The 17017-nt window shown below is 38.0% G+C and overlaps 1 protein-coding gene across 1 annotated transcript in view; it reads left to right on the top strand.

The window, feature by feature from the left end:
• SEL1L3 (SEL1L family member 3) overlaps positions 1-17017 on the top strand; it is a 37356-nt gene that overhangs the window by 5184 nt on the left and 15155 nt on the right. The window contains exons 3-14 of the mRNA XM_076336056.1: positions 561-687; positions 3530-3651; positions 5058-5173; positions 7914-7969; positions 8973-9105; positions 9707-9839; positions 10587-10733; positions 11135-11346; positions 12915-13094; positions 14223-14342; positions 14980-15120; positions 16220-16282. Coding sequence (XP_076192171.1) covers positions 561-687; positions 3530-3651; positions 5058-5173; positions 7914-7969; positions 8973-9105; positions 9707-9839; positions 10587-10733; positions 11135-11346; positions 12915-13094; positions 14223-14342; positions 14980-15120; positions 16220-16282 — 1550 coding nt within the window. The remainder of the gene's footprint in view (positions 1-560; positions 688-3529; positions 3652-5057; positions 5174-7913; positions 7970-8972; positions 9106-9706; positions 9840-10586; positions 10734-11134; positions 11347-12914; positions 13095-14222; positions 14343-14979; positions 15121-16219; positions 16283-17017) is intronic.

Raw genomic sequence — 17017 nt, 5'->3', positions numbered from 1 at the left:
CGTCATGGCCTTGAAGATCTTTTTCCTGTTTCTTAGCAGCGGCAGCTTTATCAGATTTATTACAGGATTAAGCATATCAGTTAAGAACAGAATTGGTATCTATCCATACATAGAGTATAAACTGGAGAGCTGAAAATGGGAAGCAAGTCCAAGAGCTGTGGAGTAATGTCACGTGGGCGTAACCAAAGATAGGATGCGATTTAAGCAAATAATATAAATGAAGATTTCTTCCTTTAAGTAACTGGTTCTTTAAGTATCTTAGATTTACATGAGTCTGTTCTTTCCCTGCTTCTAATACCAGCTGGAAATGGACTCCATTTCACTTTCCGTGGGTTATTTGGTCCAAGACTGTAATTAATTAAATGTTAATAATTTAATTTATGTAATTTAATAATGTAATTTAATAACAACAAGTGAACTTGTGTTTAAGGACTTACTGAAGGTTTGTGTTAATTTTTAATCTGTTGTGTGATTCAAATATTTGACTATATGAATGTGAGCTGATGAATTAGTTATCAATGCTTGTTGTCTGGCAGATTAAGAAAGATTGTATTTTGCAGATGGCGTCCAGATTCTCAACTTTATATATGCTTCCAGTGGGGAGAAAACAGGAATTGTGAAGAAATTTGAACAATTTGAAAACAGAGAACTTGAGACAGTCAGACAACATCAGATTGATTATCCCATGTAAGTATAGGCAAATAATTGAAGTGGGCTGTAATTGATTATTGAAGGCTATAGAATGTACTTAAACTCTTAGGCTATACCACAAATTAAAGGAATACTGCCTACTAATTTGAGAAAAGGCTCAAAAGGAAACTAGTTATCAATTCCTTCTGTTCTCTGATTTCAGTTTTGGACAGGATTAAGCTGAGCCTCAGAAAGATACTTACAGTACGTGTTAGTGCAGTGCTGTGTAAGAGATACCAATAGTAGGTGTAACTGAGCTGGTTAGGTACAGTTAGGAGGGTGAGTTAGCTGTTACATGCTGTCACGATCAGACTGCCGTCTCATGACTAGTTAGCCTGGGGTTTTCTGCATTACAAAGAGATCTTCATTTCAAACATCATTTGCAGACCAAGTGCAGAGTAGGGTTTCTTGCAAGGGCAAGCAGTGTGGAGCAGCTTTTTCACTATGAATTCACACTCTAGTTTATTTTGCAGCTGACGAGCCCCTAGTGATAGAGTCCCCTGCCTAGATAAGTCTTCCAGCTTGAGCTTACACTATTTCCTTCCATCATCCCTGTGTAAACTCTCCTAGTTGGACAGGAGTAAAACCCCTTAGCCCCTGCACGCTGTTCAGTTACAGAGGAATCACTCTGGGAAGATGATCTTTCTCTACTCTTCTCCTCCTTCCCAAAACTGTCACAACTCTTCAGTCATATTTTGCAACTTCAGAGGAAAAAGTATATCTAGAGATATATAAATATATCTCCCTTCCACCAGATGCTGTTACCCTGGCAACATTATTACAGAAATAGGAAATGATCGCAGGAACTGGAACTTGCGTGCTGGTTGGTGTTTGGCCTGTGACCACAAGAAGAGTGCCAAAGAAGACTTGCCAGATAGGGCAGGTTGCATACAAATTACTAGCCCTGAAACTATATCTCAGAAGTCATAAGTACAGAGCAATTTTTAGCTCCTGGCTTCTTCAGGATGGGTGACAGCCTGCTTTGCACAGCCTGCTGCCCTTTGCTCACCAGCACAGTTGCATTCTGCTTCTGGCACTGAGAACCAGAGCTCAAGCTCTGGTTGAGAATGTATGGCATGATTTTATGCAGCTCTTTACCTGCTCCACACAGTTCCACCCTCTCTTGCCTTCGGGTGGTGTCTCCAGTGTTAACATAAAGCGTTGCCTGTGTGTTGCGGTAGCTGTTAAGACGAGGAAGAGAGTTTTCCTTCAGCTCTCTGTATGTGAACAGTGGTTCCCCGCTGCACCAAAAGGCCAACAGAAGCAGGTAGATCTAAATGAAGTTACTTGTTTGACTTCAGTCAGGGATTTGTAAAGAAAGAGGACTGGAGATAGACAACTGTCATTTGAGGTAGCTACCAGTGGACAGCCTGCAGCAAGGATGGGCTGGGACTGTAAGGAACTACTCACACTGTATGACATTCTGCAGCAATGGGGGATGTGAAATGAGTCAGCATTGTCCCAACTGTCCTAAGAAATTTGTCCAGAACAGTTGTGTGCTCAGACTGGCAATCAAGGATTAAATGGAGACTGCAGCATTTAAGTTTGCTGTATTGCCAGAGATGAAAGATGAAAAGAGCGATATATAAGCATAAGCAGTACTTCTGGAAGCACAGTGTTTGCCTGCAGGTCATAACAATCAATATACAAGTGACTGTGATTTACAAACCCTTCTACCTCACCCATGTACCATCTCTGGAGGATATGGTGTTATTAGCTATTGAAGGTGTAGACTCTATTGGGAAAAACTTCACTACCTTTGCATTTTTTTTTTTAAAGCAGGAGGAGCAGGTGTTAGGCTTTCAGACCTACATTGGTTTCGTTTAGGAAAAGATACAAGGTACTCTATGTTCAGCAACTTTTTGAGAGAGAAGCAAGGCAAGCTGACCCAATTCTAAAGTATTAAAAACAAATACTGACTTTTTTTCTTAATTATAGAAATACAAAAAATGAATAATATCTTTTTCTAAAAGTCACTAAGAAAAGAGAACTTTATCGGAGATGATGATAATTGTAATGCTTTGCTGGGTTGTACATTGGAGGTACGGTTTTCAAAGGCATTCAGCATTGGCCTAACTGCTGTGGAAATGTTATGGAAATAAGTGGTCAAGTTTCTGTTAAGAGCACTGAAGCAGATTTAATCTGGCACAGAGGAACTCCTTTAAATTAGATACTGTGGTATAAATTCTGCTTTTAGTGCCTCAGCCAGCTTTGTACAGAAATTTCTAAGTAGATAGCATTGTTGGGTCTTCGTTTTTTTATTTTGCACTGTTCTATTGTTTGCACAAGCTCCACCTTTATTTATCCTGTGATAGCTCTGTGACAGCTATTCATACCTACCTGTACTATCCAGAGGCTGGATTCATTTTTAACTGCTTCTCCCAAGCACATTTTCACAGTTGGCATTTACTATAGAAGACACAGCTTAGTTTTTACTGGCTTCCACAATCAAGATTACAAGACCATGCATTTGGGGATTTTGTACTGTAGCCTGCATGTGGGAGGTTGGCTCCAAGTTGTCTCAGTCGTGTTTTCAGTTCCCTATTGATGTGGGATCTGGCAGTAACTCTGACCCACCATTCTGGAATTGATCCAAATAACACTCCCTTATTCTCCTCTCATGTTCTTACCACAAAAGTGCGCGGTTAAAAGGAGATCACAGATCCAAGAGTCCTAAGTACTGTTGCTCTGAAGGTTTTCACTGCAGAGGATGTGTTCTGTTCTGAAGATTACATGTGTGAAACAGGTTTGCTAAATTAAAGTGAAATGCATGCTTTTCAAATTAGACAGGGAGATTTCTCATCAGGAGTGGATTTTTTGTTTATTTTTGCTCATGCAGGTTCACCGTTTCAATCTGGCTATATTTACTCCATCACTGTGAAAAGGATCTGTGTGGTATACTCTATTTTATTGATCCGAAAGAAATGTATAGTACTCCTGCTGTATTTCTAAATGAGGAAGGTAAGGGATATTATTAATGGCCTTCAGAAGGGGTCTAATATAGCCTTTATAGATCTGTGCCTAGGAATAACATAAATATATTATCAGACCTATTTTGTTAAACTGATCCCTTGCAAAATGCTTCTTTTTGACTATAGTGTCTCAATAGGAAAGTAGCTACTAAATTAATAGGGTAAAACTGAGAAGTAGTTGCATAGCATCTAGTCTTGGCTAACGTCAGAAAATGTCTGCTTTGTCAGGAGAATAGACTGAATCTTACAGGTCAGGAACATAGACTGGGATTAAACAGTCTTATCTCAATGAACAACCTTTATTATTATTATTGAAGTATTATTTTAATATTGTTCTCAATTCTTATATACATAGTACATGAAAATTTTTGAAAATTTGAAATAGCCTCAGAAAAAGTCCAAATGATTCAAGGTCTTGCCTATATTGCAATGTTCAAGAAGCACAGTCTATTTCCCTGATCCAAAAAAAAGTTAAGAGGTAGCACTGTCTTAGTCTAGCAACACTTGCAGTAGAGGAACATTCCTGCCAGAAGACAGCTCTTCAGCCTCTGATAGAGAATGAAATTCAGCAGCTGGGGGCTGGCTGGCAGGCTCACAGAGTAAATAAGTGTGCAGAGTTTTAAAAGTGCACACCTGGCTTTCTCATAAGACATTACGTTTTTTTCCCCTTTGCAAGTTTCACGACTAATCTTTTCCTATCTGTTACTTTTGCTATTTCTATTTTCTCTGTCTTGTAACCAATCTAGATAATTAATCTATACTTTCTAAACTGGATGCTTTTCTTTGAAGAACAAACAAAAATGGCAGCTCAACTGGAAGTTATTGGCTTGATAGAAGATTTGCTTGGAGAGGTTTTAGGGCCGGTTTTATTCTCAGTGTTAGACTAGATTATCATAATAGTCTCTTCTGGTCTTAAGAGCTCAGACCATGAGTCTAGCTTCTGTAGGTCCAAGCAGTAGAGGGTAGAGTTATCTTGTACTTGGTCATTGCACTTTCACGTGCTAGCAGTTGGGTGTTGAGTAGATACCATTGTCTGCTGTTTCCCTCTGCTGTTTGCTGCAAGTCATGTCTGCTTTCTGGTGTTTGAGATCAACTGTGGCACACTCCCTGTTTGCCTTATGTTTAGTGTGTTTATCCCTCAGACAGTTGGTTTTGAGTCTGTGGTTTCATGTGGGAGCCTGGGCATTAGCATCCGAGATATGTAACTGAAATGTGGAGCACGTTTCCCTGGGATTCTGTGAAAGCTGATGTATGGCTTGGCAAGTGCCCAGATCTCTGTTGGTGATGAAGAGGATAAAGACAGAATCACTGTGAAAAATACAGTAGGAAGCCCATTCTTAATGTTGGTATTTCTGTGGTGTTTATTTCCTTTTTCTTCCTTTGTTGCTCTGTCAGGTTACGTGCATATTCAGATGCACCTCATGAGAGGAGATGACCTTGCAGTGAAAACTAGCTTCAGCCTTCCTCTAAAGCAGTGGTTTCGACTGGATCTCTCTTTTAAGGGTGGACAGGTATGCGTGCTACTGAATTACAGGATCAAGGCTGAGATACGTCTAATTTGATTATGCCTCTGACAAACCCCTTAATAGTTGAGGCTGAGAGAAATACTGTAATTTGTACACACTCACATAGCAAAAGAATGAAAAATCTAAAACTAGAAGTTGTCTGGGGATGTTCAGACCATCTGACTTTGAGAAATCAACATAAATGCTTAAGATAAGAGCCTAGAATTACTGTGTATTCAGTGGCTCTCTTCACGCACGGTTGCTCTCCAGAGACCTTATTGACTGTACAGGCAACCAGGACTCCTGGCTTAGATACCTTGTCTAGGTACTTTAAGTTACATGGTGTGAATAGCTCTGAGAGACTTTGCACTTGGAGGCTTAGGTGTTTTTACTATTCTGATACGAAAATTTAAGTGTCTGGGCTTCTGTACAGTAGCATGCCTCTTGCCTAGATGTGTTGGCTAATGGGAGGCATGTGCAGTTTCCAAGTTTTGCATATTTGACAAAGTGACATAGGATTGACTACCATTAAAAGACAAAAAAATATTGCAGTATCCCTCTGTAGTAGATAAAGTACATAATTTACATTTTAACAAATCACAATTGTTTTTTCACAAAACCTTCCAAAAGCAGCTCTGAAAACACAGGCTTCCTGCCCAAGTTCTTGTCTGAACCTCCAGCTATTAAGATATTAGGGTGTGAAAATAATCAGAAACCTTAGTCTTCTATTTCTCAACTTCTTTCTCCTTGAAAATGGTTGAATAGATTACATTCTGAATTGTAAAAATAATTGCTAATTAATGGCAAGAACAACTAAGCAAATTTAAAGTATGAGGTAAATGACTGATAAAGCTGAAACAATGCTGTACTGAGAGAGCAGTGTACAGGCTAAACTACTGCTGTTCCTTTTGCACCCTACCTTTTTTTAAGTATGTAAGTGGTGAGCAGATTGATTGTCTTGCAAGAAAATCAGGTAGAAACGTGTATTTACTTTTAATAAAATATGCTTTTAAATATATTGTTAAAAGGAAAAGTGAAAAAAAGTGGTTCATAGAATCAGAACTGTCTTTTTCTGCTTGTTTAAACTGTAGTTATAATTTAAGTTCATGGGAAAGGGACGAGCCTATGGATTTTGAAGCTCAGCTTCAGGTGCAAATGTGAAAGTTAATGTCAATATTGATACAGGGTATATTAGTCTTGACTTGGTGGAAATTTGATTAGATTAAGAAAAAATATTCTTCCATCAGAGAGCAGAGTGAATTTATTCAGATGTGAGATAAAACCTGTGGTCAATAAATTTCCACTTCTGGACAAAATAAGGGTGCCATGAAGAGTTTAATGAGCACTATTGTGGAAAAAAGAGGAAGTAGGACCAAACTTAAAAACATTTCAGTACTTAGTGCCATTCTCTGGAATGGAAAGGCTGTGGTGCAGTTCCATCTTACTGACATGTCTTCCTGTAGTAAGTTTTTAAATGCTACAATCCTCAAAAGGTACAGAAGAATCTCCTTATTTAGGCACTTTGTGTCCAACGAAGAGCAATGAAGCTGGTGAAGGGTCTAGAGAACAAGTCTTCTGAGGAGCGGCTGAGGGAACTGGGGTTGTTTAGTCTGGAGAAAAGGAGGCTGAGGGGAGACCTTATCGCTCTCCACAACTACCTGAAAGGAGGTTGTAGCGAGGTGGGTGTCGGTCTCTTCTCCCAAGTAGCGAGTGATAGGACGAGAGGAAACGTCCACAAGTTGCGCCAAGGGAGGTTTAGATTAGATATTAGGAAAAATTTCTTCACCGAAAGGGTTGTCAAGCACTGGAACAGGCTGCCCAGGGAAGCAGTTGAGTCACCATCCCTGGAGGTATTTAAAAGACGTGTAGATGTGGTGCTTAGGGACATGGTTTAGTGATGGACTTGGCAGTGTTAGGTTTACGATTGGACTCTATGATCTTAAAGGTCTTTTCCAGCCTAAATGATTCTATGATTCTATGATTATTTCAATTCCATTGATTTAGATACGTTTAGTCCAGCATGATCTGAGACAAAATTAGGGAAGGTTGGGAAATTGAGGCATCGAGAAATTAAGAGCCAGATTTTAAGAGCATCTGAAGATGCAGATGAATCCCTAAAAATACCTAGGCACTTGAAAATTTTGCAGGGTTGTTTTGTGGGTCCTTAGGTAACTTTTTACAATACCAACATGTATGCAAATCTTATCTTGTCTTCCTTCTCGGGCATCTGAATTCCTTTAACCATTCTGGCACTGAAAATCTACTGAAAGTACATCTCCTGTAGAAGTAGGAGTTGAACCCATATTTTTTTAAATCATGGCCTGTTACATTAGCTTTATGGCCATTCTTCACCTGTAAGCTACAATTTCTTGAGGAGATCAATATTCTCTTCATTTAGCATCTCTGCTATGTAAAAGCAAAACAGCCTTTCACACTTTGGAAGAATAAAAGCTTCAGCAAAGTACAGATGTCTTGTAACTGAATACAGGAAGGAAATAGCTGAAGTAGGCAACATCTGTGCTATTTTTGCTATTTTTCATTGCTCATGGTTGGCCAGGACAGACCAGTGCCAATGTTTTCCATTAAACTCTTCTGACATATGGCGGATACGTGACACCATCCTCTTTAGTGCAGACGAGATGCAACAAGCTGCAGCTGTAATCTTCTGAACTATGAGTTCAAATGGGTTAGTAAATGTACCTTGTAATATTTCATTTATTATAATTAATATTTTGTGTTCTTTTAGATAGAAGTAAGCAGTGTTGGGAAGAATTTGAAAAGACATCATCATCAGTCTTTTATGTAAGCAGCATTTTCCCCTTTGCTGAGTAATATGTGTGTATGTGTTCAGATATGGAAAATGGGAGAAGGAGAGCACAAGTTTGTAACTGAGATTCCAAATGATTTTCAGAATGTCTGTGGTCTTTTTCCACTCTATGCTTTCAAAAACAGTTTGCATTACTGTTGTAATGTGCTCGTTGAGCATGGGCTGAATAATTTTGTTAATGCCATGAGCTAGTTGAGTTAACGTGCTGCGTGATCTAGTACTAGAGTCTGATAACCCTCATAAAAACTGATTGGAAGGTCAGCGGCATTAGGATCAATCTTCAAATGAAGTCTTGGCCTTACCGAAGTCAAGGGAAGTTTTGCTGTTGCTGTGAGAGAGCTAGGATTTCACCGGTGAAATTGGTATCCACTTTGCTTAGGTAGAGAGCAAAATTTCTACCAAAAATGCTCTTGCCCTATCCTTTATTCTAAGCAACTGAATAATTTTTTAAAATGGATCTTTAATTGTTCTCTTTCACTGTAATTTAAGATTGACTCTTTCTTGTGCAAATAATTAAAAAAACCCTTTTAATATGGAAACTATGTAACAGTAAATTGCATGGCAGAATTCAGTGGTGTTCCTTCTCTGCTATGGTTTACAAACCAGAAATTGTAGATTTATAGATAGTAACTCTAGGAGACAGATAACTTAAATTTTCATATGCCAATTTTAGAAAAGTGCAAGGGAGAGGTGGAACTGAAATCTTTGAGGTTGTGTAATGATGCATAAAACATCAGAACATACCTACAGGTCAGAAAAACAAAACACCCTGCTGGTTTAATATGTTTGTAGACAAGGGATTTGTTAAATTTACTACAGAATTTATCACACTAAATTGCAAAGTAGATTTTGAGCATAAACAGACGAGAAAAGAAAAAGATACTGGCTGTCAGTTACGGAAATTCTGAAATACAAATTTCCTTTTTTCTTTCATAGTATGTCTTGATAGCCAGCTTACTTCTCTTTCATGTTCTCAAGTTTTAGGGAAGATTTCTATTATGATGACACTGCTGGATACTTTGCTGTTGGAGGCAGTGGATATGTAAATGGTATTGAAGCGTTCTTTGGACCTGTGAAATACTATCGTCTCAATGTGTTGGAAACAGAACAGGTAAACAAAAGCAGTATTTGGAAATGTTTAAATATTAGCAGCCAGCTATGGCTGTATTTTTTTTTTTTTTTTTATCCAAAGCTCTTACCAAGTGATAAACTTGCTATGAAGCATAATAGTACTTGGGAATATATAACCAAAATATGATCATTTTCTGTTCTGTTGAAATCTAGGAATGTTAGTTACCACTTCAAATGCTAAAAGATAAGACTTCTAGAAATGAGTATGTAAAGCAATGTTCCTAAATCTATATTTAAGTAAGGACTTATTTTCAGTATTGCTTTGTTTCCCAGAGCTTTTGATGATACAGTATTAAACATATTTGATTAATTTATGGTTTTGTTGAAATCGGTGATAAAAGTCACACAGGCTTGGTCAATTTTGGAAGTTCATCCATGGTTTCTTGGATTGTGCTGACTGTTTAAAGTCATAGTCTATTGTGGCCAGCATCAGGTTGTCCGGCACGTGATGTGCCAGATAAGCTGATTGTAGTAAACAATCTGTTTCCTTTTATTATTTGCCTACAATGCTTCTTTCTAGCCAAGCATAGACAACAACAGATACTGTAGATGCCATTTATCTATTATTTGCCTTTTTATAGATTTCTAACCCTCTTCATGACAAAGAAACAGTGGAACAAATTGAACTGTACTATGAGAGATGTATGGACATTCAAGAAATAGTTTATGAGTACAGATACATTGTAAGGCAAGGTGAAAAAGTGCAAAGAAATTGTAAGTGTTGATCTATGAGGTATGAATTTTAAACTGTCATCTTTGGAGACCTGTTTTCTTTCTTTTTATCAGAATCTGGATAATGATCATCAAAAGTAAACTTAAATTTAGCCATAACAAGAAAAAAGGCAATTTGAAGAGTTTAGCCTTGTTACTGGTAACTGAAACTGTGGGTTTGTCCCTGCAAAGGCTTTTGTGCCATGGAATACAAGCTTAAATCATGTTCTTGATATTTCTTCTCTAATAAGACAGGTGCATAAAGGGACAAAGAAACACTTTCAAGCTTACATGTAAGCTATTCAGTTGCCTTTCTTCCGTTTTATTCCCAAATGACCCTGAAGGCACATGTATTTTAAGCCCTTTCCCAAAAATGGGTGGGTTTTGCTAGAATGTCTCTGCCACAGTTGCCTAATGTGCAGTAATTTACAGGTTTATACCAAAGTAACCACTTTAGTGAAAGAAGAGGAACATAGCTTAAATGTGTGCTGAAAACTAGCTTATGTTTCCAGTTAGAATTTGATCGCATGCATTGTGACCAGAGTATGGAAGAGAGTAGAAGAGATCTTATGTATTTGTAAGTGGCCTGTGCTAGCTGTATGAGTTTTTAGCACTACTTTGTGTTAAGGATGTGCTCATCTTGCCCATGAATTTTTAGTTTACCCTAGAAACATCTTTTTTTCTACCAGAAGCTTGTTTTAAAGACCAGCCAAGTCATCTTTCATGTCTTAAATATGTTTTTTTCTCTAGGTTACTATGAAAGCTATTATTTGGAGCTGATTCACAAATACGGAGAAAAATCCAAATGTGATGCCTTCATGTGGGGAAAAGAGCTCAGGGAAAAGTACCACACTTTGTTCAAACTGTTACAAGAGATGGATTTCAGTGCTCCAGATGGTAATCATATTTTATGTTATTGTCCTTAAATAACTCCACGATATATACGTCATGTAAGTTAGTATGTACTTCAGTTCGATACATTTTTTTTCCTATCAGCTAACTTAGTAAAGGAGTGTCTTATATGTTGTGCTGCAAATGAAGGATGGCTTATTATGTAGAAGGAAATAAGAGATACCCTTACTTTTTTAGTGGTTAGTTGAGACGGTCTTTCGGATTTTTATTCACCCTTCCTATTCAATAGTACCTTGTATCTCTAGGAATTTTCGTTGTCTGCATTGAGAATACCATTCAGCATGAGAAATAACAGAATCTGTCTCAGTCCCATTAAATTAAGGAGGGGAAATCAATTCCTGATTTTAACTCTTGCAATAACTGTGCATCCTACATTTTATTTTTAGTGTTAGAAGATGGAAGTGATACAGTTCTAGAAGTTGGCCGGAGGATATTTGAGAAGGTTGCAAAGAGTCTGTCCAGCACCGATGGCCTCAGCAATATGGGCTCCTCTGTCCCTCTCTTGCTGGATTCCAGTTGTTGTGGATACCATAAGGCTTCCTATTTCCTTGCAGTTATATTTGAAACAGGGCTCGGTGTGTCTGTGGATCGTACAAAGGTAGTATATTTAATATGTTTGGTTATGTCTGTGAAATTAATTACCTTCAAAGGCAATTTAGAAATGGGATGAATTTATGATCAATTGAATTAAAAAATGTGAAATGGCCTCCAGATCCAGGCTGTGGTTGAAGGGATTCCCCAGTACAGCTACTCCTAAATAGCCTGACGGCAGTGAAGTCTTTATGAAGTCCTGATGGTAGGAATCTTTATCCTGCTCATCCAGAACACGGAAATCATCATTTAGTAAGATCTAAAAATGGTGGTAAAGTAAACAGCATGGAACATACTGCTTTTCCCAGTCACTGAGGAGGTAGGATGAGGTAATAACCCTCGTGTCACCCACAAGTCATTTGTAGATGGGTATGAAAAAAGTCTCACATCAGACAAATCTCCTAAAGTGGAAAGGTTGCAGAGTACAGTCAGGAAAGAAGTCCCATTTTACAGTGTGCAAAAATGTGGCACTGAGTATATTATGGTCAAATGATTAGAGGTAACAAAAGTAGAACAGTTTTCTTTTGGAAGAAAACTGACCATGCTTCAGCTGAGCAACTGCAGAGCATGTGAACTCCTGACCTTTTAGGCAGGTTGCAAATAACTGAAATGTTTCCATGCAATTCCATTGCAAGGTCAAATAAAGGGGAGGTGTTTATATATAATCACTGGAAGAGGGCTATACTGAAATTGTCAACAGATATTTAATTGTCATATAATAGTGTAATATAAAATGTTCATAAAGAATAGCAGATCTGCCTAATGTGGTTACAGGATACTAAGTCAGAAGAACCCCTGAGAGGCCAATCTGAGACCAAGCTCACTCCAGTTTCTCAAACACAAGAAACCTTAGACAGGAGCCTTTTTTATACCCTAATTATGGAATATACCTAGTGCTAATTATGGAGGCTAAGTAATTTCATTATTGAATCTGCTTCAGACAGTGTAGGAAATAATTTAATACCCAGCGCAGATAGGACACCACTGTTTTTATTACTGTGCAGGTGAAAAATAATACTAGTGCTGAAAATGGTTTTGGCAGTGCGGTACCTAGACTATTTCTAGGACCAATTGACATGTATCTCAAGGGAGCTTTGTGCTGAAACCTTGTCAGCCACAAATCCCATCTGTCTAGTCCTGTCAGATCCTTAGGGTAAGATTTTCAAGTGCTGTTTGGTAACTTCCATGTGTTTCCACTGAATTCAGTGCGAAAACTCCAGTTGACATCAGTGAGACTAGTTAAGTCACTGCTGAGTATAAAAAGTGTCAGAGTATAATTAACACAATAATAAAGTAGCATTAAAAAATTGCCGCACACTTAGTGGTGGCAGAATAAGTGCAATACTTGAAAAGTACTTAGAGAGTCTAGTTTTTCTTTCAAATCGTTCTATACATATAGAAGACATTTTAACTACTTCAGGGCTGTGCTTGATTCTGCAACTGTGTTCACATGGTATAGCTAGTATATCAGCTACCAGTATGAACACTTTGTTCCCTGTAAATCTCCACCAAAGTGCTAAACTTGTGACATGTGCAGTGGATTCACTCTTGTTTATGTCTGTTGATTTTTGTCAGGGGCTGCTGTATAGTTTGGTTGGCGCTCAGGGGAATGAGAGACTTGCTGTGATGAATCTTGGCTATAAACATTACCAAGGCATTAATAACTATCCACTTGATTTGGAGCTGTCATATGCTTATTACAGTAATATTGCAACAAAGACATCGTTGGATCAACACACTATAAAAGGGGAACAGGTAAAAGAGTTATAAGTGTATCTGAATTTGTCTTCTGTGCAAATGACTTTTTATATATCAATATTAATTATGTGGCCAGAACATTTTTGTCTTGATTTACAAATATTAGCTCATCTGATTGATGGCCCTGCCCATGGCAGGGGTTTTGGACTAAATGATCTTTAAAGGTCCCTTCCAACCCAAACCATTCTATGATTCTATGATTGTTACAAAATCCCCCAAATTATATGTAGGTATCATTACTCCATTTCTTAGCAAGGGGGAAACCAAATCAAAGTTAGGCTCAAATCCTCAGAATTGTCCACATGCCTGTCTTTCAGTAAAGTCTAAGTCTTATTCTTGGCCACTCAGATTTTTAATTATTAATATAATTGGATGTGTTTATTAAGCAACTGATCTGCTGTTTCAATAGCCGAATATCATGAAGTTCATGCGAAAGATAAATTGTCCTCTCCATACTTACACCTTTTCTATAATCAGATGACAAGATTTGGCTGTTAAATAGCTATCTGATGAGATAAAGTTACAGTAAAATGATTTTAGAATGAGCTGCTAAACAGGAGGTAACAGAACTTTATCTGTAAAGAATGCTCAAGGTAGGCCAGTACTAGGATCCTGGGTTATCAGAAAGAATGATTATTGTACAAAAAATAGAGAGATTTTGATTGCTGAAGAACTAAAAATCAGCAGACAGCCACCTAGATAAGAGTGCTGTAGGGCAGGTCTTCATCAAGCTTTCTGCCAGCCTTTTTTTAATCTTTTAAGAGAGATTTCTATAGAAACTAAAAACCTGAAAAGGCTTAAAAGCACTTCTTTGCCATTATTAAGTGCATTTAAAACTACAAAGGTGGGATTTTTTTTTTTCCAATTGTTGACGTCTTGGCATACCTTTCCAGTGTAGAGTGGACTTACAGTTTTGTACTGTAACGAAGCAGTAAATGGTTTTTACACTGGATGTAAGGATGGTTCTTAATGCACTGGCCAGCAGAGGGGTGGTGAGAATTTTAAAACCCAGAATTGATCACAATTTTTTAGGGATAAACAGGAAATGGGCAACATTTTCATTTTGGTGGCAGATGTGTGAATTCATTGTGTAATAATTTTTTTTTCTGTTCACCTACGCTTCAGGCATTTGTTGAAACTATAAGGCTGATGGATGATGAACTGCTAAAAGCTCAAACAAAAGAAAATGGTGATGTCTTTATGTGGTTAAAACATGAAGCATCAAGAGGAAATGCAGCTGCACAGGTATAAAGTAATACATTTCCCCTGTCTTGGTTTTATACACATATCATGTACATACATCTATAGACTATGTAGAAAAGTTGTGGAGGAGAGTGAAGCGGACAGGCGTTTTCACTTTCCACCCAGAATTCCTTCTTTTTTGTGAGCTTGAACTATTTTTCATGTTTCTGTCTGATAATATCCAGTGACTATGCAAAAAGCTATAACAATGATGCAAGGCAAAAGGGACGAGTTGTCAAGACTCAGCAGCCTCCTTCTCTGATCATTTTCCCTGGTTTGTATTTGACATGGTGCGGTTATTGCTGCTGATCTGAGACCAGCAGCAATATGTTGTAATACTGAGCCATTTGCGTGCATCAGATCTGCCTTTATCACTTACCTCTGCACTTAAATCAAGCCAGATTTTTGTGGTACTGACAGCTGTAAAAAATAACCCTGCTGTAGATTTAATATCACTACATTTCACCACTGGGAAGCCCCCTGAATATTCCTGATAACCAACTGTTTTCAAACTGTTGAGGACACATAACTAGTTTCTTCACATATTTAAAATCCATTTAAGCCTGCAAAAGTCTGCTCCTGCAATTCCAGTTTCAGTACTAGCATTTATAACATCAGTGCTTATGTTGCTTTCTTTTAGCAACGATTGGCTCAGATGCTGTTTTGGGGCCAACAAGGAGTGGCAAAAAATCCTGAAGCTGCAATAGAATGGTATGCAAAGGGTGCAATAGAAACAGAAGATCCAGTGTTAATATATGATTATGCCATTGTATTATTTAAGGTAAGTCATGTGTCATGTTTTCCCTTCAGAAAAATCATTCCTATGGCATGGATGTTTGTAAGTTATCTGCAGTGACACACCATGAGAGTGTATACAAGTGGTTTTAGATTCCCTCTGAAAATCAGTCAACAGTTATGAAGCTAATGTTGATATGCACAAAAATTTTAAAAAGAGCAAGTTAAAAGCAGTTTAGTCACTTTGTTCCTAGCCAAATTCAGGATCAAAATACCACCTAAATTGTGGATCCTAATTTTCCCTAATGGCTTGTCACCTCAAAAATCTAACCAGCTAGTAGGCATAGGCTTTGGTGTAGAGATGTAGGTGAAAGTTCGATCTTTTCTTAGAATGCCCTTTATTAGATCTCTGGGAATTTTTTTTTTTAGTAGGAATTAAATAGTCTCTGCATGCAGTTAGTTTTTCCCTGCTAGAAGCAGTAGACAGCAGAGGCTAAACTCAGGCATAAAACACCACCTGAGTCAAATAAATTTTATCAGCTAAGTGGTGTCACCCATAAGACATTCAACAGTACTAAGGTTAGAGATGTTAGTGAAGAACTGTTAGGTCTTCATCTCATTCCTTTGACAGTGGAGGGCTGCTCTCTACAAAATCCTTGCTTAAGTTTTGCTTGCGTTAATTTTGAGCACTGATAATCTGTTTGACCTGTCTGGAATTAATTTATATGGACATCTTCAGCGTAACATCTGTGTATTTCCTCTGGAGACATTCTGACATCCTTTTTCAGGAAAGCTGAGAGCTCATGCTCATTGCCAAATCATGAACAATCTATGCACCTTTGAATGCTATTCATTCTTCCTTAGTTGCTGAAAATTAAAGGTCTGTGATATTATTTACCCATAAAAATCACTTGGATCGACTAGTGAAATAATTTTTCCTAGGCAGAATCACTGAGATTTTGTAAAGCTATGAATGAAGGATGAGCACAAAGCTGCTTTTTTTGTTGTAGCTGTTTAAAGCTGAATAACACCTAGTAAATAATAGTCTCAATGTTAAAATGCGTTTTGAATGTGTATATGTGAATTTTCATCAGCCTGTATTCTGTATTTGTAAACAATGATTGTTTCACATACCCATTTCCTAGGGCCAAGGTGTGAAAAAGAATACAAAACTTGCTTTGGAATTGATGAAGAAAGCAGCAGCCAAGGTAAAATGTAATAAATATTTTATTGTAAAACTCCTTTACCAGGTGCTAATAATAATGAACTCTGACTTAAATAAAATGCATACTATCACAATTCTGTGTAAATACTAGTTGCTTCTCCCAGTGTCTTCACTATGAATGGTGAAAACCTTATTTCCCCATATTGGGAGACTAGACCACTCAAAATCAGCCAAAATTTCTATGGAAGAAAAAGAATTCTCTCTACTTACATCTTCTAGAACTTGATGATAGTTAAGTGACTTACAGAGTCAATAGTTGATCCAGGAGTATGTTTTTGCCTCAAGTTCCTAAGCATTTTCTTCTAGACCATACTAGGTATGTTTTTTCATAGGAGTGCCTACCAGGCTTGAGCTTTTGTGACATGGTGATCTCTCCAGAGTCAGGTAGAGATAACTGCCATCTTTGAAAATCCATGCCAGCAGGCTTTGCTATAATAACAGAGCATCTTTAAGTTGTAACATGAATCAAAAAGAGTAAAGACCGAGGTCTGGATTGTACTTCCACAGTCTGCGCTGAGTGATGGTGCATTCCTGCAGCACGAGAGCTGAATGCAGAAGAATGGTTGCTTCCTGTCCCACCACCCCTGAGCTGTGGTGGTTTATGTCTAGTTCTCTCTGCTGAATCAGAACTCCTCCAGGGGATGCTGGTGGCTGGAAAAAGACTTGTATGCGCTTTCTCTGGCCAGCTCTTCTCTACTCTGGGGAGAAGACCTGGATG

The sequence above is a fragment of the Aptenodytes patagonicus genome, chromosome 4 (genome assembly GCF_965638725.1).
Source record: "Aptenodytes patagonicus chromosome 4, bAptPat1.pri.cur, whole genome shotgun sequence".
Classification (NCBI taxonomy): domain Eukaryota; kingdom Metazoa; phylum Chordata; class Aves; order Sphenisciformes; family Spheniscidae; genus Aptenodytes; species Aptenodytes patagonicus.
The sequence above is the reverse complement of the archived record's forward strand: the minus strand, read 5'-3'. Positions and strand labels throughout refer to the sequence as shown.